Below are 26,450 nucleotides of genomic sequence, written 5' to 3'. Positions count from 1 at the left end.
ACTTTACACTTTACTTCATCTAGATCCCTATACAAGCCGAACTGCCAGAGATACTTGTAGCCAAGTCTTATACTAGCTGTGACAACATTTGTTAGTCTACTGACTTTGTTACTTGCCCCATACACATCGACGACGTTTTAGTCCATCCTGGACCAATATCAGGTCATATATCATCGAATTTGACATACGACGACGTTTCTCCATCTTCTGATGTGTGGTTTCGTCACCATTTTTGTCTCTGTCTTGTAACTGCCGTCTCCTTGCTACCCAGATTCCCTCGAGGGAGGAGATGTTGCGCAGGCGGGTAAACTGCCAGGCGGGGGCCCCCAACCTGACCAACGTCACCACCTACAGGGCCCACAACAAGCTCCTCTACCCCATCAATGTGGCGAGGAATATCGCCAGGCTGGCCGCTCGCACCTACTTCGTCTTCCCAGCAGATGTGGAACTTTATCCCTCAGTCGACTTTATCCCAGGTGAGGCGTCTATACATTAATTAAATAACATTGATAACAACAGATACAGCGCCAACACCAGCATCAGCGGTGGTAATACCAGCAGCAACACTAGAATCAGCCATGATAATACCAGCAACAGTAGCAATGGCAGCAAGACATCATAAGAAAAGTTATAATTAGTCGGGTTCCTATCCTGGCCGGGGCGGATTGACTGGGCGCTAATCTTTAACTGTAGCCTCTGTTCACCCAGCAGTGAATGGGTACCGGGTTGTTAAACGAATTGGCGGGTCGTATTCCAGGGAAATTTAAAGGATTAAGGACTTACCCAAAACCCTATGCGTGCTAGTGGCTTGAAAAGAATGTAAGAACTCTTGTGTGTATATATATATATATATATATATATATATATATATATATATATATATATATATATATATATATATATATATATATATATATATGTATATATATATATATATATATATATATATATATATATATATATATATATATATATATATATATATGTCGTACCTAGTAGCCAAAACGCACTTCTCGGCCTACTATGCAAGGCCCGATTTGCCTAATAGGCCGAGTGATTTTCTTTATTTTCAATAAATTGTTTCCAATTAGTTTATTTGAATTATTATTATTATTAAATTATATTAAGAACATAAATTATTGACATAATTGTGTTTGTTTAGGGTAGGTTAAGATAGGTTAGGTTAGGTAGGGTTGGTTAGGTTCGGTCGTATATCTATGCCAGTTTTAACTCAAATTTAAAATAAATTAACTCATACATATTGAAATTGTTAGCTTTATCATTTCATAAGAAAAAAATATTGAAAAATATATAAATTCAGGAAAACTTGGCTTATTAGGCAAATCGGGCCTTGCATAGTAGGCCGAGAAGTACGTTCTGGCTACGCTCTACGTTCTGGTGTGTGTGTGTGTGTGTGTGTGTGTGTATATATATCACGAAAATAAACACGTGATTAAAAATGTGACAGTGTCAGACCACAGAGGAAAATTAAAACAGGAATTTCCTTATTCCTGTTTCAATTTTCCTCCATGGTCTAACACTGTCATATATATATATATATATATATATATTGTGACGGTAACGCGTTGGTGTTCGGCTGTTTAAGGCTAGGGGTATGGCCTCGTCACATAGTTATAAAAAAAAATAGAAAAAACTGGAACTTCGTCTGTGGTAAGGTAAGGAGAAGACACACAAAACACAAGTAAACTTTAACAATGAAATTTTAATTACGTTAAATAAATCAAAACATGGAAAAATGGACAAACAAATTCGTATAATAAAATCAATCAATCAAAAGAATAAGAATAATTAAATGACACAATGAAAAGTTACGTTAAGACAAAATAACAAGAAGTGCAATACAAAAATAAATGTGAGGTGCTGGAATATTGGCTTTAAGCTACCACCTCTCTCAGTACACGCTAACGTCTAGCCGGGAGAAGTGTTAACCGTGGAAGCACTGAATATTCTGAGGTCTGAGGTCGTGGCGACCCCAGACATCAAGTAGTATGGGGGGGGCGAGTGCAGTTGCAGCCAGACCGGCGACCAATCAGCGAGGAGCCGGCAGCGATCAACAGGTAGTTTGGCGGTTTGAGTCTGAACAGGTGTCCCTGGCTGCATACGTTTTGCGCTCTGGCAAACCTTGCTGGTGTTGTTGTCGTTGTTGGACATTTCTTCCATAGTAGTTATATATATTTGTTGCGACGTATTTGTGGAGAGAAGAGCAGGCTCAATCTCTTGAAGGAGATTATCGTCACAACTCTCCCCCGAAGCCTGCGGTTCTGGAAGAAGTACGTCGTTATGTGGTGGAGTATTAGATGGAGTTGCTTCTACTTCATAAACTCTGGAGAGATCATGGGCTAAGATGTTGTCAGACTCTTGGTATAGCGTGTCTCCAGGTTGAATTTCTGCAGGTAGCAAGCCCATAGTAGAAGACGTTGAGATGAGAAGTGGGCGTGCTGTAGGAGGTGTAGGGTGGTGTGGTCCGTATTGATGGTGGACCGAGCACTTTTCAGGTGTGGAGTGAAGTGCTGAAGTTTCAGGATGAGGAAGAGTAGCTCCTTGCCAATTGTTCCGTAGTTCCTTGTAGCAGTAGTCGCTGACAGGTGTATTCTTCTCGCCTCGTTGCTGCATCACGACACCACCAACGTCGGTACCCCTGGCGTCGACATGGAGGATGAAGGGCTTATCTGACGAGGTGAGAGTGGAATTAGAAGAGGGCAAAGGAGCACGATTATTATCCTGAAAGCATTTGGGAAGATCATTAAGGATTTCGGAATTAGAAAGCGCTGACTCCTTGTCAGTGCTTTCGGGAGGAGAAGCTGGGAAGGTCTCACTGTGGATGTAGGGTTCTGTGAAGGTAGAATAGTTAGTCAGGACAGTGGGAGGAGTACCATTATATTGCTTCAGGAGGTTGACGTGGCACAGCTGGGTCTTCCGCCGCCTATCTGGAGTCTCTATTACGTAGTTGTTATTATTCCTGCACTCTTTGACGCGGTAGGGTCCTGAAAATCTGTTTTGTAAAGGTGAACCTGGGATAGGGAAATAGGCAAGGACGAAGTCTCCCGGCTTGAATTTTCTTACTTTGCTGGTCTGGTCGTAATGAGTCTTCATTCTCACCTGGGCTTTCAATAGATTATCATGGGCAAAACGGTGGACTCTCTCTAGAATGTGTTGAAGGTTTTGAAGAAACTGGGGCACATTCTGATGCTCACTGAAGGTGGCATCTCGGAGAGAGTCTTTGAAAGCCTTAAGGGGAGTACGGCACTTACGGCCGTAGAGCATCTCATAAGGAGATACTCCTAGGGACTCATTGGGGAGACTTCTGAAAATACACATTATAAGGTCAATCTGCTTATCCCAATCCTTCGAGGTTTCACTACAAAACTTTTTCAAGAGTGCTTTGATGGTCTGATGACTACGTTCAAGAGAACCCTGTGAAGCAGGATGATAGGGGCTGGACAATACCTGTTTGATGTTGAACTCCTCCAGTGTCCTTTTGAAGAGATCACTGGTGAAGTTGGTACCACAGTCACTTTGAATCTCCCTGGGAAATCCGTATTGAGTGAAGATCTTCAATAGATGTTTGATAACCGTAGCAGCCGTGATGTTCTTCACTGGAACTGCTATGGGAAATCTGGTGGTAGGACACAGGATGGTTAGGATGTAGGCGTTACCTGAACTGGTCCGAGGTAAAGGACCAACACAGTCTATTATGAGTCTGTGGAAAGGTTCCGCAGGCACCTGTATGGGAATCAGTGGCGCTCTGGGAATGGAGATGTTCGGTTTGCCTGCCATCTGACATGTATGACACTGTTTTACGTACTGTTTGACGTTATTTACCATACCTGGCAAGTAGTAGTCTTGACGAATCCCATGGTAAGTCTTGTTGAAGCCGTAGTGGGAGAATGCTCCGTGGGCCAGGTGTAGAATAGTGGGCCGCAGGCTGGTGGGAATCACAAGTTGTTCGATGTTGGCCCAGTCGTCCTCCTCCTTCAGTTTACTGGGTCTATATCTGCGGTAGTGCAAGTCGTTCTCTAGGAAGAACCCAGGAATACTGTCGGGTTGAGTCTCAGCCTGGAAAAACAATGGTGTTAAAGTAAGATCTTCCCTCTGCAACTTACGGAACTCCAACTTGGTCAGATGCGGGGGTAGTTTCTGAGGGTCTTGAGGGACAGCGGTTGCAGTAGAGTCAGCTGGCTGTGGACGTGCGGCTTGTGCACGGGTGGTCACGAGAACCGGAGGAGAAACTTCATCACTCTCTTGAACCTCTGCTGGAACATACTCTAGAATAGGGTTTATTGGCACAGAGTTACACACCTGGGGTTTGTCCATGACGATCAGGTTGGTCGGTTGCAGGTCTTCTGCCAAGTCGTTGCCTAGGAGAAGTTGCACTCCAGGCATGGGAAAAGGCTTTTCCCTGACGGCGACTTGGACTTCCCCGTTCACGTAGGGACAATCCAGGTGGACTCTGGCGAGAGGGTATGGAGTGGTAGCAGTGAGGTCAGTGATGAAGACAGTTTCTCCGGTGTAGGTGATGTTGGGCACAGCCGACTTCAAGATGATCGATTGTAGAGCCGCTGTGTCCCTCAAGATCTTCAATTTGAAACGTCCCTCCGGATTTGAACCGTTGGCAGAGACAGTTCCAGTATACAGGTGGTTACTGAAAAGAGAAAGATCATTAGCCTTAACACCAACATTCATCACAGGCTTACCGGACTTAGGAGGAGTGGGTTTGGGTCTTTGTTGGTCAGTGGTTCCCTTGTATTGAGACTTACCACACTTGTCTATGGTATGTCCATAGAGTCTACAATACTTGCAGTACAGTTGTGAACCAGCTTGATCGGGGCTCACCTTCTCGTAACTGTACCACGACTTCTTACTGGAGGATGGTTCGGGTGTCAGCCGGTGGATGAGGCTGTAAGTGTCAGCCGACTTAGCACACTTCAGGTAGTCGGTTTCTTCTTTATCTACTAAGTAGAGGCGGACAGGAGGCGGCACACGTCTCAAGAATTCTTCAACAAGCATCAGGTTGACGAGTTCTGTAAAAGTAGAGACATGTGCTGCTTCCAGCCATTTCATGAAATACCTCCGTTTCGTGTTAGCAAACTCAAGGAAGGTAGTGGTACTTGCCTTCAGGTGGTCACGGAATTTCCTTCTATAACTTTCGGTGGAAAGTAGGTAGGCGTCTAACACTGCTTGTTTCAGAGTGTAGTAGTCATTCTCAGACGCCAAAGTACTGAGTGTGACTGCAGCTCTACCTGTAAGATGGACTCTGAGAAGTGTGGCCCATTGGTCGACAGGCCAACTGAGTTGATTAGCAAGGGTTTCAAAGGTGGTGAAAAACACATCAACTTCTGCTTCTACAAAGGATGGCATTAACTTACTTGCATGTGATATATTAAAACTGACGGGAAGATTGGCAGTAGCTTGTTGGCGTTGAGTGAAGTGTGAAGTTTCCAAGGCGATTTCACGTTGACGACACTCTAGAGCCAGAGTCGCTTGTTGCTTGTCATGTTCGCGTTGTATTTCCAACTCGCGTTGTTTGGTTTCAAGCTGTACTCGTTCACGTTCACGGAGTAATGCGACCTCACGTTCGTGTTCTTCTCTCCTCAAAGCGGCCTCGCGTTCTTGTTCGTTTCTCCTCAAATCAGCCTCGCGTTCTTGTTCGTCTCTCCTCAAAGTAGTTTCACGTTCTCTGAGGGTGATTTCTCGTTCTTGTTCTTCCCTACGTATGGCAGCTGCTTCTCTTTGCTGCTCACGTTCAATCTTGGCCAGCTCTAGTTTGAGTTTCAGCGTTGCCAAGTCAGGTTTCTCTGCAATATAGTAAGTTTCATGAGTTTCAGAGTCGATCTTACCTTGCTCTAAATAGTAATCCAGCAACAGGTTGTGTAGGTCATTTTTGTTGGCTTGGTAGGGAACTTCTAATTGATACTCATGTGCAAGAGTTTGTAATTCAGTCTTCTTGGCACGACTTAAAGTCCCTATTTCACCTGCTGGATTTGTACGGAAAGCTTGGAGACGAAACATGGTGAAATTAGCAAATAAAGGTACACGAATATTCAATAGTGAATGTCAGAAACAGGACAACGTGGCAACTGGTACCTATCCTGTGAGATCTTTAACAATTAAAGTTAAGTAAAAGATGTTAAATGATTAAATTAAATCAAGGGCGCAGGAAATCTTGTACCCGGTACTCATGTAAGAGGATAAGGGCAAGAAAATCCTACTAACAAATGAAACAGAGTTTCGAAAACAAATGAAACAGTTAAATGCTTCAAAAGTAAAATTGGTAGTCCAAGGATGTAGGCATACCTTGCCAAGTCTCTATAGGACATAAAGCAAGTTTTTCCCACTGAATTTAATATGATACTTACAGAATTAGCGAACTTTTGTGCTCTGAAAAAGTAAGCTAATTCCCTACCGTTGTATGTATCATCATCTCTGACTGACGTGTAGGGGTGCGAGGTGTCAACTGGTGACGAGAACTGCTGCTGAGGTCCCAATTCAGCAACTAAAGTTCGAGCTAGAGGAACTATGGCCCTCTTTGTCCTCCTACAGTCAGATTGCAGAAGATTGGGTACTCTTGACCCAGGGCAGACCACAGTACCAGGGTACCAATATGATGATCTGTCAAAATGAGAAATATTCAAGGGACATAGATGGTAAACACGAGTAATAACACGGAGGGAGAGATGACCAATTAAGAGTATGACTGCGGCCTACAGTCACCACGTAATCCAAAGTTGTCTCACCTTCACTATATGTTACTCTCGTAATGCACAATACACCGCACCTTATAAAAAATGAAATTGAATATGAAAAATAGTAAAGCTACGTTAACAAAGTTAAATACGCTTACCATAAATTACCACTTGGCACCAGTACCTGAGTGAAGCTCCTAGGACAGGCCCCCATATAACTTGTGACGGTAACGCGTTGGTGTTCGGCTGTTTAAGGCTAGGGGTATGGCCTCGTCACATAGTTATAAAAAAAAATAGAAAAAACTGGAACTTCGTCTGTGGTAAGGTAAGGAGAAGACACACAAAACACAAGTAAACTTTAACAATGAAATTTTAATTACGTTAAATAAATCAAAACATGGAAAAATGGACAAACAAATTCGTATAATAAAATCAATCAATCAAAAGAATAAGAATAATTAAATGACACAATGAAAAGTTACGTTAAGACAAAATAACAAGAAGTGCAATACAAAAATAAATGTGAGGTGCTGGAATATTGGCTTTAAGCTACCACCTCTCTCAGTACACGCTAACGTCTAGCCGGGAGAAGTGTTAACCGTGGAAGCACTGAATATTCTGAGGTCTGAGGTCGTGGCGACCCCAGACATCAAGTAGTATGGGGGGGCGAGTGCAGTTGCAGCCAGACCGGCGACCAATCAGCGAGGAGCCGGCAGCGATCAACAGGTAGTTTGGCGGTTTGAGTCTGAACAGGTGTCCCTGGCTGCATACGTTTTGCGCTCTGGCAAACCTTGCTGGTGTTGTTGTCGTTGTTGGACATTTCTTCCATAGTAGTTATATATATTTGTTGCGACGTATTTGTGGAGGGAAGAGCAGGCTCAATCTCTTGAAGGAGACTATCGTCACAATATATATATATATATATATATATATATATATATATATATATATATATATATATATATATATAAATATATATATATATATATATATATATATATATATATATATATATATATATATATATATGTCGTACCTAGTAGCCAGAACGCACCTCTCGGCCTACTATGCAAGGCCCGATTTGCCTAATAAGCCAAATTTTCATGAAATAATTGGTTTTCTACTACCTAACCTACCTAACCTAACCTAACCAAACTTTTTCGGCTACCTAACCTAACCTAACCTATAAAGATAGGTTAGGTAGGGTTGGTTAGGTTCGGTCATATATCTACGTTTATTTTAACTCTAATAAAAAAAATTGACCTCATACATAATGAAATGGGTAGCTTTATCATTTCACAAGAAAAAAAATTGAGAAAATATATTAATTCATGAAAACCTGGCTGAGAAGTGGATTCTGGCTACTAGGTACGACATATATATATATATATATATATATATATATATATATATATATATATATATATATATATATATATATATATATATATATATATAATATGAAGCATATAAAATGGTTTGAATCTGTTTCAGACTTCCTCACAATGTTGAAAAAACCTGATGTGTCAAATACAACATTCCCGCGAGTGTTCGTGTTCTCTGTTTTCGAAGTCAAAGAGAATATCAGCATTCCAGAGACGAAGAATGAGCTGCTCGGTTTGCTCCACAAAGGTGACGCTGCTCCATTCCATAAGAATGTTTGTTCTGCTTGTCACAGTATACCTGGATCACAGGTGAGTACTAGGATATGAAGTGCTGTGAACTCACTCCATGTGTTAGGTAGGGAGTTTCTTTCGCAGGCTTCAAGTGTCCTGAAAAGGATGTACTAATGTAGTTTATCGATACAAATGCATTTTTTGAGACAGCTCCGAAATATATGCTACGTTGGATATACCACGAATACACTGAGTAAACATCTCACACTTCATTTGCAAGTGGGAGGTCGGTCGGCTAGTAGGCTCTGCCATGTTAGAGTTACGTAACCTCCACGTGCAAGTTAGAAGCATGTAGTGATTTGGGTCAGTTTCAAGTATGTTGTGGATGGTCTCTAGGACCAGTGTTACACTAGAATAGGAAGTTTGAAGCCAGAGTCATGATTGGTATCTGAGTCTAGTGTAACCAGTTGGATGTGTTGTGTAAGTAGTCAGCCCATCAGATGTTGTGTCCATCATTCACTCGCTAAAAACCAAAACTGGGGAACATTAGTGAAATACCATGGATGGTTTCAAGACTGCCTCCCATGCCCTTGCACCACCCATAGCATTGCTGTTCAATAAATCCTTAGTGTCATACCTTCCCTGATATCCTTAAAAAAGCAAGAGTAACGCCAGTTCATAAAGGAGGTAACACGGCAGATATAAATAATTACAGACCCATATTGAATCTATCTATATTATCAAAAATATTTGAAAAAATTATTTACAAACAGCTATACTCCTCTCTCGTAAAATTCAATATGCTAAATCCCTGTCAATTGTGCTTCCGCTCCCAAGATAGTATCAATGATACAATTGTTAGTCTGCTTGACTTGATCTACTCAGCCCTTGACAAAAGTGAGTTTCCGATTGGACTCTTCATAGATCTTAGAAAGGCCTTTGATACTGTTAACCATAACTACCTTTTACTTAAACTCCACCATTATGGAATCCGTGGCCTTGATCTGAACTATATCCGATCCTATCTTAGTGACAGACACCAATATGTAGCCATCAATGATATAACCTCTCCTACACTACCACTAACTGTAGGGATGCCCAGAGCAGCATCCTAGGACCCCTTCTGTTTCTTATATACATCAATGATCTCCCTAATGTCTCTAACATGCTTGAACCTATACTGTTTGCTGATGATACTACTCTCATCTACTCTGACCCCAACCCACTCATGTTAAATAATGTTTTAAACAATGAATTCAAAAAGTCCACTTGTGGATGTCAACCAACAAACTCACATTAAACATAGAAAAGACCTACTATATCATATTTGGAAACAAATCAACAAATGCAATTCAACTTCAGATAGATAATGTAAACATTAGCAATAAAAATTATGGAAAGTTACTTGGCCTGTACTTATACAAGAGACTCAACTTCAGCACCCATATACAACACATTATCAAAAAGGGTTCTAAAATAGTTGGTATACTCTCTAAGATCAGATATTATGTACCATACTCTGCTCTCCTCTCGTTCTAATATGCACTTATCTATTCCTATCTTACTTATGGTATCTGTGCTTGGGGTTCAACCTCTGCAAATTACCTCAAGCCCATCATCATCCAGCAAAAATCTTCTATCAGGACAATAACTAACTCTGCCTTCAGACAACACACAGCTCCCCAGTTCAAATCCCTAAACATGTTAAACATAAATTCACTCCATACATTCTCTTGTGTAAATTACGTTTATAAAACCCTTTTTCTAAGTGCAAACTCTGTTCTGAAACTCTTCCTGGACAGATGTAATAGAACACATGCCCACCACACCAGACATAAATATCTCTTTGATATCCCTAGAGTCAAACTTAACCTATGTAAACACTCTATGCAAATAAAGGGACCTAGTCTAAAGGGACCCAGGACTATATGCAACTGAAACTCACACCCTAAAAGTGACTCGAACCCATACTGCCAGGAGCAACGCAACGGGTATGTACAGGACGCCTTAATCCACTTGACCATCTCGACCAGACATAAGCAGGTGATAGCGGAAGCTATTTGAACCCCCCCCCCCCCCGCCAGCACCTGGATGGTAATCTTGGGCATAGCATTTTATCAAATCACCTCATTCTTTGGGGCACATGTGAGGAACACAAATGCGAACAAGTCTGAAAGGTCCCCAGGACTATATGCAACTGAAAACTCACACCCCAGAAGTGATTCGAACCCATACTGCCAGGAGCAACGCAACTGGTATGTACAGGATGCCTTAATCCACTTGACCATCTCGACCAGACATAAGGAGGTGATAGCCGAAGCTATTTGAAAGAACCTCCCGCCAACCCGGATGGTAATCTTGGGCATAGCATTTTATCAAATCACCTCATTCTTTGGGGCACACGTGAGGAACACAAATGCGAACAAACCTGAAAGGTCCCCAGGACTATACGCAACTGAAAATTCACACCCCAGAAGTGACTCGGACCCATACTGCCAGGAGCAACGCAACTGGTATGTACAGGACACCTTAATCCACTTGACCATCTCGACCGGACATAAGGAGGTGATAGCCGAAGCTATTTCAAAGACCCTCCCGCCAACCCGGATGGTAATCTTGGGCATAGCATTTTATCAAATCACCTCATTCTTTGGGGCACACGTGAGGAACACAAATGCGAACAAGCCTGAATGGTCCCCAGGACTATATGCAACTGAAAACTCAAACCCCAGAAGTGACTCGAACCCATACTGCCAGGAACAACGCAACTGGTATGTACAGGACGCCTTTATCCACTTGACCATCTCGACCGGACATAAGGAGGTGATAGCCGAAGCTATTTGAAAGACCCTCCCGCCAACCCGGATGGTAATCTTGGGCATAGCATTTTATCAAATCACCTCATTCTTTGGGGCACACGTGAGGAACACAAATGCGAACAAGCCTGAATGGTCCCCAGGACTATATGCAACTGAAAACTCACACCCCAGAAGTGACTCGAACCCATACTGCCAAGAACAACACAACTGGTATGTACAGGACGCCTTAATCCACTTGACCATCTCGACCGGACATAAGGAGGTGATAGCCGAAGCTATTTGAACCACCCCTCTGCCGGCACCCGGATGGTAATCTTGGGTATAGCATTTTATCAAATCACCTCATTCTTTGGGGCACACGTGAGGAACACAAATGCGAACAAGCCTGAATGGTCACCAGGACTATATGCAACTGAAAACTCACACCCCAGAAGTGACTCGAACCCATACTGCCAGGAGCAACGCCACTGGTATGTACAAGACATCTTAATCCACTTGACCATCTCGACCGGATATAAGGAGGTGATAGCCGAAGCTATTTGAAAGACCCTCCCGCCAACCCGGATGGTAATCTTGGGCATAGCATTTTATCAAATCACCTCATTCTTTGGGGCTCACGAGAGGAACACAAATGTGAACAAGTCTGAATGGTCCCCAGGACTATATGCAACTCAAAACTCACACCCCAGAAGTGACTCGAACCCATACTGCCAGGAGGAATGCAACTAGTATGTACAGGACGCCTTAATCCACTTGACCATCTCAACCAGACATAAGGAGGTGATAGGCAAAGTTATTTGAAAGACCCTCCCGCCAACCCGGATGGTAATCTTGGGCATAGCATTTTATCAAATCACCTCAGTCTTTGGGGCACACGTGAGGAACACAAATGCGAACAAGCCTGAATGGTCCCAGGACTATATACAACTGAAAACTCACACCCCAGAAGTGACTCGAACCCATACGGCCAGGAGCAAGGCAACTGGTATGTACAGGACGCCTTAATCCACTTGACCATCTCGACCGGACATAAAGAGGTGATAGCCAAAGCTATTTGAACCAGCCCCCGCCGGCACCCGGATGGTAATCTTGGGCATAGCATTTTATCAAATCACCTCATTCTTTGAGGCACACATGAGGAACAGAGATGCGAACAAGCCTGAATGGTCCCCAGGACTATATGCAACTGAAAACTCACACCCCAGAAGTGACTCGAACCCATACTGCCAGGAGCAACGCAACTGGTTTGTACAAGACGCCTTAATCCACTTGACCATCTCGACCCGATATAAGGAGGTGATTGCCGAAGCTATTTGAACCACCACCCCCCCCCCCCCCGCCAGCACCCAGATGGTAATCTTGTGCATAGCATTTTATCAAATCAACTCATTCTTTGGGGCACACGTGAGGAACACAAATGCGAACAAGCCTTAATGGTCATATATGCAACTGAAAACTCACACCCCAGAAGTGACTCGAACCCATTCTGCCAGGAGCACTCTGCAACTGGTGTACAGGACACCTTAACCACTCGACCACGACCGGACAAAAGATGATGGTAGCCGAGGCTAATTCTCCTTCATCTCGCTGGCACTCTGATGGTTGTCTTGGACATAGTATTTTATCAAGTCACCTCATTCTTTGGGGCACGCGTGAGGAACACAAATGCAAACAAGTGTGAATGGTCACCAGTCATATAGTAGTAGTAGTAGGCATCCTTCAGTCTCGGGAGACTATGGAGTTGCGCCCTAGTTGTCTAATCCTGGTGCAGCATCTGGTGTGACTGATGAGGCCAATCCGAGAGTGGCAGTCCATCCCACACCGAGCACAAACGAAGTCCGATTCTGGTCCGTCTTCCTGGCTACCGGCTTTCCTTCTCTGTCTCTTAGCCTCCAATTCCTTGGCAAGTGACTCTTCGAACTTGGAGAGACCTCTTTGAACAGACTGCCTCCAGGCTGAACGGTCTGCAGCCAGTGTCTCCCATATAACAAGATCGACGTCCTTGGCTTTCAGGTCCCTTTTGCATACGTCTTTGTACCGTAGCTGGGGCTTGCCTGTTGGACGCTTTCCCTGCCTCAGCTCTCCGTACAGGAGATCCTTAGGGATCCTGCCGTCGCCCATTCGCACAACGTGCCCGAGCCAGCGCATTCGTCTCTGTTTCATCATTGTGTACATGCTGGTGATTCTTGCTCTCCCCAAGACGTTGTTGTTTGTCACCTTGTCCTGCCAGGTGATGTCCAAGATGTGTCTAAGGCTGCGCATGTGGTAGGCATTCAGCTGTCTTTCCTGACGGGCACGGAGTGTCCAAGACTCACTGCCATAAAGGAGAGTGCTCAGGACACAGGATCTGTAAACCTGAATCTTAGTATACTCAGTTAGCCTATTGTTGGCCCACACTCTCTTTGTCAGTCTGGACATGGTAGTAGATGCCTTACCGATGCGTTTGTTTAGCTCCGTATCAAGAGAGAGGGAGTCAGAGATTGTGGAGCCCAGGTACACGAAGTCGTGAACGACTTCCAGTTTGGAATCAGAGATGCCGATGTCAGGTGGGGAGTCCACTCCTTGTCCCATGACTTGTGTTTTCTTCAGACCGATGGTGAGTCCGAAAGCCTGAGAGGCCTCGCTGAAGCGGGTTATGAGCCGTTGGAGGTCTTCAGCTGAGTGGGCAGTGACTGCTGCGTCGTCGGCAAAAAGGAAGTCGCACAGACACCTCAGCCGAACCTTCGTCTTGGCTCTCAGCCTGGCGAGGTTAAAGAGCATTCCATCCGACCTGGTCCGGAGGTAAATGCCTTCCGTGACAGATCCGAAGGCGTGCCGCAGCATAACTGCGAAGAAAATCCCGAATAGGGTTGGAGCCAGTACGCAGCCCTGCTTTACTCCACTTCGGATGTCAAAGGCGTCTGATGTTAGGCCATCAAAGACCACGGTGCTCCTCATGTTCTCATGGAAAGATCTGATGATGCTGAGGAGCCTGGGTGGGCATCCGATCTTGGGGAGGATCTTGAACAGGCCATCCCTGCTGACGAGGTCGAAGGCCTTCGTCAGATCTATGAAGGCTACGAAGAGTGGCTGCTTCTGTTCCCTGCATTTCTCCTGTAGTTGTCTGAGGGAAAAGACCATGTCGATGGTGGACCTGCCAGCTCTGAATCCGCATTGTGATTCCAGTCATATACGCATCTGAAAACTCACACCCCAGAAGTGACTTGAACCCATACTGCCAGGAGCACTCTGCAAATAGTGTACAGGACACCTTAACCACTCGACCATCACGACCGGACAAAAGATGATGATAGCCGAGGCTAATTCTCCATCATCCCGCAGGCACTCTGAAGGTAATCTTGGGCATAGTTTTTTATCAAATCACCTCATTCTTTGGGGCACACGTGTGGAACACAAATGCGAACAAGCCTGCATCTGCTACAACATTAACATATATTCCAAAAAGCATCCCGCCGCAAAACAATAGCCAAACTCTCAAATCTAAGTCAATAATACTCCAGAAACTATTCTAACATGTCATTATATCCTCTTTTTTATATCTTCGTCTCTCCAAGGAGGAAACACATCACTTTCACCTACGGTCATTAAGGCTGTCTATGAATACCCAAGAGAAGATAACCAAGTTCGCCTGCCTCATCCAGCAAAAAACACCAACAACTAAATTTGTAACAAAAACATATTGAAAACTTCCAACAACAGAGCACAAATCAAAATGTAAAATTTAACAAGGAAATACAGCAGGCACTATTCGAGTCATCCCCAGCCATGAAGAAATGTCTTCACACAATTCTGCCACAGCAGAAGCTCTACAGAACAGACACTCACACTCGTACAAAACAATATCATACCATGAGCATATGACACCAGATTAGACCCATTAGTTGTTGGCGAACCTGAAATCTATAATGACACCTATTATTTTCCACCTAGGTTACCAGGTGGCTTTACAAGAAAAAATGCCAACATGTCAAGCAATGGCTAAGCCCGGTACTTGGTGATGCTGCACGAGGTCTTCTTACGGAACTCATAAGACTTGTCAACACGTTCATAATGGTATACCAGAGGTCATCAACCCACTTTTTATTTTTTGGTGCTTACCGCTGTACACTTAATAAGATAGACGGGGCCATGCCAATCACGGTTGGCAACATTATCTTACGCTTCGTTGTTCAGGCATTATCAACCAACAAGCGGCTCAATTGGTGAAGCCAAATCAACTTCAATTGGTGGTCCACAAGATTGTGAAGCTGCCGCTCGTTCAGAACGAGCATACATCGGCAACATCTCTGACCGAAAGTCTCTAATCAAACTGGACTTTATAAATTCCTTCAACACGGTCCGAAGAGATGCAGTGCTCCGTGTTGTATATTGCCACTTCCGTCCTCTTTGCCCATTCATTCTATCGTGCTACAGTAGTGAATCAAAGTTATTCTCTGGCAAACATGAAATCAGATCAAGAGAAGGTGTCCAGCAAGGGGATTTCTTAAAAGAAATCACCAAAAGTTTGTAACTGTTCTTGGACGATTGCAGATCGTCCAGGAACAGTTACAAACTTTTGGTAGTTTCTATTAAGAAAATCGTGTTAGAAATAGCTGTCAACCTTCCCCTTAAAGACTCAGATTAAACAAGAAACTCTTCCAGTCAGACTCGGTGGCCTTGGTGTCCATATTGTTACCCAAATTGCTGTTTCATCCTTCCTGTCTCTCCCTTCAGCATCAGATGACCTGATGATGGAAATTTTACCTGATAATTTAGGTGACTTACAGTAATACATGACACATACTGTACAGAATGCATCACTAATTGGGATACCCTGGCAGCCACAGTAATCAGACCAATACTACCAAAAATCAACAAACTATCCACCTGGAACAGCCCCATCGTGGACAAAGAGACTACAACTTTGCTGGAGACAACAACAATACCCAGTAACATGCTCACCTCTCAACCATATATGCTCCCCATGCAGTGGATTTCCTTTTGGCAATCCCTATGTGACAGGTATACATTTCTTGATCTGCAGTGGCTTTGTATTGCAGCTGCCTTGCTGTTCTAATCCACACTCTATGTAAGTGTGTTTGTGACAAAGCAGATGTGGAGCCATCATCAAGTAGAGCCTTTCCTCTGCCCAGCGTCCAGTAGGGAGAGAGCCTCGTCTTCTAATATCCCATCACTTTTCTGACTTTGCTGGTCAACTGGATGGAATCACACTACACCTGTGGAGGAATGGCAGACAACTGGTGTGGGACTGTACTCGTAGACCGTCCTTGGCAGCCACATAAACATTACCCTCTCTGTTGGTCAAGCTGCGGCCACACACATGTTTTGTGTGTGTGTGTGTGTGTGTGTGTGTGTGTGTGTGTGTGTGTGTGTGTGTGTGTGTGTGTGTGAGTGTGTGTGTGTGTGTGTGTGTGTGTGTGTGTGTGTGTGTGTGATGCTGGTCGGCAACCTGTCAACAATTGCTGGAAAAGTTGTCAATAGTCTTTTTAAGTGCTATAGTAGCATCATTTTTTTGCTTTTTAATATCAGCAGTCTTCACCAAAACATTTAATCGTTAAATAATCCACATCTCATTGAATCATGTTTAAAAAAACGCATTAATGTAAAGTAATTCATATAAATATTCAAACTACATTTTCTGGAAGGAGTGGTTGGAGGCCCCAGTGAAGCCAGGCATGACTGTATTCCAAATTGGTAAACGAACGCCGCCCTTCCAGTCCTGGGAGCCTTTCTTCGTGGGCACCAACCTCGACCCTCTCTATGATGAGAGACTCACCTGGGAAGGCAAGAGTGACAAAATGACTCAGGTTAGTACAAATTATGCCACTCTCTTTTCCCTCTCTGTCTCTCACTCCTTTTTGTCTCTCACTCTTTTCTGTATCTCTCTCTCTCTCTCTCTCTCTCTCTCTCTCTCTCTCTCTCTCTCTCTCTCTCTCTCTCTCTCTCTCTCTCTCTCTCTCTCTCTCTCTCTCTCTCTCTCTCTCTGTCTCTCTCTCTCTCTCTGTCTCTCTCTCTCTCTCTCTCTCTCTCTCTCTCTCTCTCTCTCTCTCTCTCTCTCTCTCTCTCTCTCTCTCTCTCTCTCTCTCTCTCTCTCTCTCTCTCTCTCTCTCTCTCTCTCTCTCTCTCTCTCTGTCTCTCTCTCTCTGTCTCTCTCTCTCTCTCTCTCTCTCTCTCTCTCTCTCTCTCTCTCTCTCTCTCTCTCTCTCTCTCTCTCTCTCTCTCTCTCTCTCTCTCTCTCTCTCTCTCTCTCTCTCTCTCTCTCTCTCTCTCTCTCTCTCTCTCTCTCACTGTCTCTCTCTCTCTCCTCAGGACTAGAATAAACTTTGTGTATGTTCACTGAGAAGTTGGGTACACTTCAAGGCGTATATATATATATATCTTTCCAATGAGAAAGATTTCTTGAGCACTGATAATGAACACGAGCTGAGAGTTCTCTGTGTTTATGCAACCTTCCTTCATCTGGCGTCCGTAACTCCTTGTCCCTCATGGACAATCTTCCATAAAATACTTTGCCAGACTTCGTCATCATGAACTAGTTAATTAAATATTATAAAAAAATCATTACACTACGAAATAAGGTCGAATTACTCCCAGGTTATTTGCCACAGATTATTTCAAGCAGTTATTAATTTTCTCTCGTTGAGTCACTCCGTAAGAAATGCAACTGTTTAGTCTACCCAGTAACACAGACTCGAGTGACAGACTTTATTATCAAGACCGAGGCACAGAAAATGTCAGTATTATTCTGCCATATTTCTTGCTAATATATTGTATTTTTTTTAACGATTGCGTAAAGAATGTGACGTATTAAGAAGAAGATATTACAAGAGAGGCTGGATCGCGTCTGAATTAATTAAGAAAGGATATTTATTATTACTATTAACTGAAATGAACTGAACTGATTATCTTTTGTATTAAATGTGCTGATAAATTAAAAGACTTAAAGTGCCAGTTGCACTCTTATCTTCACCGTTCCCTCATACAAAGGGGTGAATCCTCTTCTCCCTCATCACTGGCATCTTACCTCGGGTGTCGTTGGCTTCCTCGCTTCCTACTCATACGAAAGCCACGTTACCACCGTGCTTGGGTCGGCCACATTCTCGAGCACAGAGTCCCCGACCTCCACAATTAAAGCATCGGCCGCCTCCCCTGGGCGACCCACTACCAGTCACCCTGGTAGCACCAACGGCAGACGTACCCTGGGTCCTCTTTGAACTCCCCGTCGTCGGTTCTCTGGCAGTAGCTCCTGCTACAGAGTTAGGTCCGCCACTCACACATTGGGGCCTCCTCCCAGCGTCCCTCGAGCTCCTGAACCGGGGGTTCACTTCACTGGGTAAGCTCTTGAGAGAGCCCCGCCCGTCCTCGCTCTTCCTGAACTCTTGAAGTTCCCTCCAAACCATGGGTAAGGCGAGTGTCAGGGCGGTCCCTCCCTACGGAGATGTAGTGCCTCGTTGACCAGACCACACACTAGAAGGTGAAGGGACGACGATGTTTCGGTTTCTTCGACGACACAATCGACTTGAGAATGGTCCAGGACGGACCGAAACCTCGTCGTCCCTTCACCTTCTAGTGTGTGATCTGGTCAACATACTTTTGCCACGTTATTGTGACTCATCGCCTGCATGTAGTGCCTCCTCCAGCATGTCGGCTCTGTCCACGGCAGCTTTAAGTTCCTTAATTCCTGCCTCTTTCACTCTGACCTTGAGTTCTGGATGGAGCATCGACATGAACTTTTCCATCACAATCAATTACTTCAGGTCCTCCATCGTTTCCACCTCTTCGGCTTTCAGCCACCTGAGAAACTTACGCTCCATGCCACAAGCAGTCTCAGCATACGACCTCCCCGATGCTCTTTTGCACTCACGAAAACGTTTCCGGTAGACCTCCGGAGTCAGTCTGTATGAGTGGAGCACCGCCTTCGTGATTGTGTCGTACCTGGCGCACTCCTCAGTGTCTAACATGTTATAAGCCTCTCTCGCTTCACCGGTCAGTCTGCTCTGCACCAACGCATACCAATCCTCTTCCGGCCATTTCTTCAATGTTGCTATCCTCTTGAAATGGTTGAAGAAAGCCTCGGCCTCTAGAGATTCAAAGGTTGGTAGGTCGTGCTTCCTTGCCTTGAGGTCGTCCCGGCGTTTCTCCATAAATAAGTAATCTATTTAGTAGCCTCTTATATCAAATGACTCCTTGCATCTCAGGAGTGAACCTGCAAGGTACGAGAATATGACTCTTAACACTGGCATTGGGGAGAAATAAGGAGAGGGCACCGTAACATTGCTGAGTATAGAAGTGCATTGTATTACCACCTTCCTCTGGTGAGGAAGGTGGTAATACATTGACGTACACTCTTTCCATGCATGAAGCCATATATCTAGGGATACAACACGTTACTAATTCTGTAAAGAAGACGGTAACTCCAGTCTCCCCGGGTGATGTAGCTTTGCCTTTATGTAGAGCAGAGTCTACATCCTCTTCAGTAAAAAAACATGTCAGTCATCCTCTTGATGAAGCATTAAGTCAAGGAGCCTTACTCTATCAGCATATCTATTATTTAACTCATTCTGTGTGAGTAGAGGAAGCCTGTCAAAGCTGGAAATTGTGGCCCAAGCATCAATAAGCTCATTTGCTCTGTGCAGATGATTAGGGTGCGAGATCTCTGCAGCTTTTTTCCCTTTAATCTTGTTTATATCCTTCCATGCCCGGCTTAGTTGCGTGTGGGAATTGAGATCGATGACAAAAGTTTCCCAGTCTGTCTGCCTCAGCTCTACCATACGTAGAGCTTAAGCATTTCAGCAGTGCGGGTCCTTCTATAAGTTAGTCCAATTCTTCTGGCAGTGCGTTTTACTGTATATAATTTGGAATCATTATAATAGGCAAAAGCGTAATTTGGGTTACGTGGCCTGGACGATGGATTAAGTGATTCTATAAACTGTTCGATAGTACCTGTGAGTTCATTGTTAAAATCTTCAACTGAAGAAGGCTCAGATGAACTGTACCATTCTGACACATAAGCAACAAAATTGTTGCTTTTGTGTTAAATAGAGCTTCCGTCTATTTAAGCTTTGCTTAAATAGACGCCATATCTGACACTATTAAAGAGACGCAGACGGTGTGGGAGACGTTGAAACCGAGACATAGATCAAGAATACCTCCATAGATATGCGTCGGTTTAAGGCCACCCACAATCTGTGCATCATTGTGACTACCTAATAGTGACAACAGTTGGTTGCCGTTACGATTACTGAGCTATGAATTACCAATATTCCTAAGTCTAGCGTTATAATCACCTGTAATGATGGTAGGCTCAGTCTGAATACAGATAGGAAGGTCAGTATAATTAAACTTATTACTAGGAGCATACAGGTTAAAGATATTGAGAGCAGAGTTCCCCACGTAGATCCTCACACCATGATACTGAAGCCCTTTGGTTGACTTGGCTGGGAGTGGCTGGTGAGGAAGGGACTTCTTAACATACAAAATACAAGAGTTACTGGATTTAAGGTTATAGACAGCAAAGGAGAGTAATTTAGGGGGGTGGAGACCTGGTGGGAACTCTGCACTCCAGAAGGCAGACGACATCAATGGGCTCGGTCGTCACTTTGTGGTGATCAGGAAGTCTTTTCCTGAGTGATGCTATGTTCCAACTGAGGATACGAAGCACCGTTGTATTGGGGGAGTTTGTGGAGGGATCCATACTTGATATCTAATTTTTAGTCCACAAGAGCTTATATGTGTGTTTGTGTAATTTACTGTCCCTTTGCTTTGCTTTGTATCACTCCTGGTATCCCTCTAAGTTCTGTGATGCAGCTGGCTGCAAGGCAATACAGCTGCAATACACTGTCTCTGGTATGAATTTTTTGACTATGAATTCTGTGCGAGATTTATGAATTCATATTTATTTATGAATTCTATTTATGAATTCTGTTTTAAGGGATTTGGAAGCACTGTTTTTAAAAGGCTTTCCAGTTCCGCAAGTCCTAGTTGTGATATATCAAACCCACTAGCTAGACGAGTGGTGGTATTTAAGTCACCAGGTGTGTGAGTCTCGCTCACTGTACTGCTCTCAGTCCTGGCTGCTGACTGTGGGTTACTGTCCAGGTCACTATACTCATATACTCACTATGTTCTTCGCGATGACAACGACAGCGCTGCTGTTCTTCCTTCAGCATCTGCTCATACGTCTGTTTAACTGTTACCATAGCTGCTTCATGCTGATGGCGAATCTCTTCTAACTCAAGTCCCCGAGTGTGCTCAACAGGTCTGGAGAGCATTTACCACACAGACAAACGTTTCACAGACAAATCACCGAGAGCAACACAAGGTTTCGCTTGACACAAATAGTAGAGATTTTATACTTTCAGTCGGCTAGCGTTGACACATTCACTTCCAATACATATTTCCTTAAATTAACAGCTGGATGAGGCTGTATTAGCTACACGGACTCAGGCATGGCATAGCTGGGCTGGTGGAAGGCATAGATGGCAGTCTTCTCCCACAAGCACTCCCACATGTGTCAGGTTTATTGTTTGACATAACAGCGTGCAGGTACACGTGAGGTACACTTGAGACGCACAGGTTGTAGGGCGCTTCATGTGATGGCTCGGAGCATGAAGGTGGACTCTTGATGTAGTGACTCGGAGCATGAAGGTGGACTCTTGATGTAGTGACTCGGAGCATGAAGGTGGACTCTTGATGTGGTGGCTAGGAGCGCGGTTCTATCGTAGTTTCTCACCTTAGACTCCAAATCAAGTAAATAACGTGGTTGTCTTTCTGAAACTATCGGCATTTGACTTGGATTCGCACATAGTGAGATTAACTGCTTTATGAGCTTCTAGAGGTTATCGATACTAATTGGGTCATTATTAATTTGATGCACGTTGTGATGCACAATCCCCTTTTCAGAACTGATGACCAGAAAGAACTCCAGTTAATACCCATAAACGGCCCAGCGCTCCTGGACAGAGTGGAGGGACCTGGAACCCGACCTCAGGTGGGGTTCCCACTCCTAGTACTCACTGACTATTACTCGAATCCATACTACTCTAATTCATGCTTGTCTATGCCTGTTATACCTGAAAGGGATGAAAGCTTCGCATCTCCTTCGTCCACTGTCTCTTCCAGATGAGACCGCAAGGCAGGGTCTTGTGCTGGTGATGGTACTGAGGGAGCTATAATGCCTGACCTTCTGGCCTGGAGTCTGATGTTTTGACCCGTCGCCAAGTCTGCCACCACCTTTGTGTAATCTTGAGGCTCGAACTGTGAAGCGGCCTTGTAGTGAACTCCCCAAAATCCATCCCACAGTGATAATGTCTCCGTTGACCCTATGTGTCAGATTAGAAACAATCAGCTCTTTAGGCCTCGGTAGGTGGTAGAGATATGGAACACAGATGACTGAAACACAAATTTTTGTCAAATTTACTCAAACTAAAGCTGTAATGCAAAATTTGAACAGAATCCTGGTCACTGATGCCGAAGTAAAGAAAAGCATTTATCAAAATCAGACAATTAACAGTGAAGTACTTAGCTAAATAAGGTCCAACAAAAGACTACTGCTGACAGGTGAAGTATATGTCCACCTTCTGCACTGGTTGGAGGTTCACCGCAAGGGATCCTTTCAGTCCCTCGGCCTCAACCTGGTGAGGAAATATTCATCCATCATAATCAACTTGCCCCTTGTAATAACCAATTATCTGTGTCTAGCAACGTCCACAACTACTACGTGACTGAGTGATCCTCATTTAGTCAATTGCCTGCTCCTTGTGGATGGTCCCATGATACTGGGCTCTTCTGTATGAGTTTTTCTGTAATAAACTTTCCAACCATCCGCCGATATCTGAGAGCATGATACTTGTGTGACTCACTCGAGCGAATCGGTATGCCAGGCGTACCAAACACGTCTTCTTTTCCAGTCTACATCGGTGTGAGGGTATTTATTTTTTATTGTTTTCTTCCTACAACAACCTGCAATTGCATGGGACTGCACCAACACCGGTGGTGGTCACACTGCATGAGGTCACGTTGCAGAGAATAACAACAGGCGAGAGCAACTGCCGAGGTCCACTGTATCTCAGGTGTCAAGGTGTGGGGCTTGCAACTGCCAGGGCCCCCTGGTGGACACACCAGATGTAAGGTTCTGGTCAACTCTCATCACCAACCCAGCATACTAGGTCACCGTCGTTAGTCCCTCAACTGCTTAAGCAATCTAGTAAATAAACTAATGAATTATCACACCGAATTTGTATTCATTAGTTGAGGCTATGGGGTCTTGATACCCTGAGCCAACCCAATTAAAACAAGTAGCAATAATTTAATAACAGAAAATAATGGGGCAGTACTCAGAAAAAGGGATGACGGAAAGACACGTGTACAGCAAAATAAATTGGTTCAATAAACTTACTCATTAATACACTTTGACATGAAGCTACATTACGTTAATCTAAAGTGTCGCTTTCAACAGCTAAACAATACCATTGGCAGCAAAACACGGTCCTATCACTCTAAATGGTAAGAATGAGACCTCATTTACACTTTACTGGACTAGATGATCACAACCATGCACTGACATGTGTTTACTCACCCACACATGACGGTCACCCTTGAATGGCGTGTCACCCTTGAGAGGTGTGTCACCCGTGAGAGGCGTGTTACACTCGAAGTGTCATCACTGTATATTTATGCACAGCGAGGGAGCTCAAGCTAGTAATAAAAGCTTTGTTGTTACTTACAATATCCTGTAAATAAACTACTAATGACACAAAGTTTGGTCAAATAAATTTCAGGTATTAGACGTTCACATTAAAATACACAAAACGTAGGGGAAGATAAGAGCACAATCCTTGAGATATCCACATTAAAGTGAGTTTCAGTTTGCTACAAGAAGTTCTTATGGTTCAGGGATCCTAGTGATCCAAACAGTGCAATCACATACATGTTTGCATCAGTTTTGTTTGGTTCTACTTCTTCACCTTTTCTGCTTCAAGTAACGTTAGATACGCACTTGAAGAAGTCTAATAGCCCAAATAAAACTGAAATTAGCAACAATCTGAATGTGGACAATTTTCAAGGAACAACAAGAAGGTAAAGTCACTTATGTAAATATATACAGCAATAATAGTTCCTTACCACGAATATATATACTTCATGACCTTGTGATGCCTTTAACCTTTGTCTCCTCCTGCCCACCCCACCAGGCATACATCATGTGCCTGCACGACTACGAGTTCCACGTGCTGGACAACGCCTTCCTCGTGCACCGGCCGGGCATCAAGGTGTACCGCACGGAGCCTGCCAGAGGGGCAGTTGTGGGCCCCCAGAACATCTTAATCCACAACAAGATCCAGCATCAATACGATGTCCTCTTCGGCTCCGGCAAAAATTGTTCTATATGACAACAGAGTTGGAGAGACAGAGTGACATTACTAGAAGTGTATGGAGTGATGTTCTCAATAGTGTATGCATGTGAGGCTCATGTGCTATACACAGATTATTCTCACATTTGTAGAAGCATTTCAGGAGTGTATTTTATGTGAAATAAAAGTTTTTATTGTCTTTTTATATTTTGTTTTATTGTGTCTGATCAGGGATGTCTGTAGATAGCGGGACTGCGGCAGGAGCACTGCCGTCTCCAACCAAGACGTTTTCTAGAGCAAAACTATGCTTCTTAATGCACGAATCAATATTGATTGTGTCATGTGACACTGAGCACCTCACAGTGTCATGTGACACTGAGCACCTCACAGTGTCATGTGACACTGAGCACCTCACAGTGTCATGTGACACTGAGCACCTCACAGTGTCATGTGACTCTGAGCACCTCACAGTGTTATGTGACTCTGAACACCTCACAGTGTCATGTGACTCTGAGCACCTCACAGTGTCATGGGACACTGAGCACCTCACAGTGTCATGGGACACTGATCACCTCACAGTGTCATGTGACTCTGAGCACTTCACAGTGTCATGTGACTCTGAGCACCTCACAGTGTCATGTGACTCTGAGCACCTCACAGCATCATGGGACACTGAGCACCTCACAGCATCATGGGACACTGAGCACCTCACTGCGTCATGGGACACTGAGCACCTCACAGCGTCATGGGACACTGAGCACCTCACTGCGTCATGGGACACTGAGCACCTCACAGCATCATGGGACACTGAGCACCTCACTGCGTCATGGGACACTGAGCACCTCACAGCGTCATGGCGCTGAGCACCTCACAGCATCATGGGACACTGAGCACTTCACAGCGTCATGGGACACTGAGCACCTCACAGCATCATGGGACACTGAGCACCTCACAGCATCATGGGACACTGAGCACCTCACAGCGATATGGCACTGAGCACCTCACAGCATCATGTGACATCGAGCACCTCACAATGTCATGTGACACTGAGCACCTCACAGCGTCATGGAACACTGAGCACCTCACAATGTCATGTGACACTGAGCACCTCAAAGCATCATGTGACACTGATCACCGCACAATGTCATGTGACACTGAGCACCTCAAAGCATCATGTGACACTGAGCACCTAACACGGTCATGTGAAACTGAGCACCTCACAGCGTCATGGCACTGAGCATCTCACAGCATCATGTGACACTGAGCACCTCACTGCGTCATGGGACACTCAGCACCTCACAGCGTCATAGCACTGAGCACCTCACAGCATCATGGGATACTGAGCACCTCACAGCATTATGGGACACTGAGCACCGCACAGCATCTTGGGACACTGAGCACCTCACAGCATCATGTGACACTGAACACCTCACAGCATCACGTGACACTGAGCACCTCACAGCATCATGTGACACTGAGCACCTCACAGCATCATGGGATACTGAGCACCTCACAACATTATGGGACACTGAGCACCGCACAGCATCTTGGGACACTGAGCACCTCACAGCATCATGTGACACTGAACACCTCACAGCATCACGTGACACTGAGCACCTCACAGCATCATGTGACACTGAGCACCGCACAGCATCATGTGACACTGAGCACCTCACAGCATCATGGGACACTGAACACCTCACAGCATCATGTGACACTGGGCACCTCACAGCATCATGTGACACTGAACACCTCACAGCATCACGTGACACTGAGCACCTAACAGCATCATGGGACACTGAGCACCTCACAGCATCATGGGACACTGAGCACCTCACAGCATCATGTGATAATGAGCACCTCACAGTGTCATGGGACACTGAGCACCTCACAGCATCATGGGACACTGAGCACCTCACAGCATCATGGGACACTGAGCACCTCACAGCATCATGGGACACT

General features: G+C 44.5%; 1 protein-coding gene across 1 annotated transcript; it reads left to right on the top strand.

Moving 5' to 3' along the window:
- Positions 1–275: 275 nt before the first annotated feature.
- LOC138353485 (beta-1,4-glucuronyltransferase 1-like) lies at positions 276–24,650 on the top strand. Its single transcript, XM_069306456.1, has 4 exons — positions 276–476; positions 8,199–8,398; positions 16,785–16,946; positions 24,330–24,650. Exons 1-4 carry the CDS (start codon positions 290–292, stop codon positions 24,525–24,527), a joined length of 747 nt encoding a protein of 248 aa, XP_069162557.1. The 5' UTR covers positions 276–289; the 3' UTR covers positions 24,528–24,650.
- The last annotated feature ends 1,800 nt before the right edge of the window (positions 24,651–26,450 follow it).

This window comes from Procambarus clarkii, chromosome 58, assembly GCF_040958095.1.
Source record: "Procambarus clarkii isolate CNS0578487 chromosome 58, FALCON_Pclarkii_2.0, whole genome shotgun sequence".
In the NCBI taxonomy this organism is placed as follows: Eukaryota; Metazoa; Arthropoda; class Malacostraca; order Decapoda; family Cambaridae; genus Procambarus; species Procambarus clarkii.
Note: the sequence above shows the minus strand (reverse complement) of the source record. Positions and strands in the feature narration are given on the sequence as shown.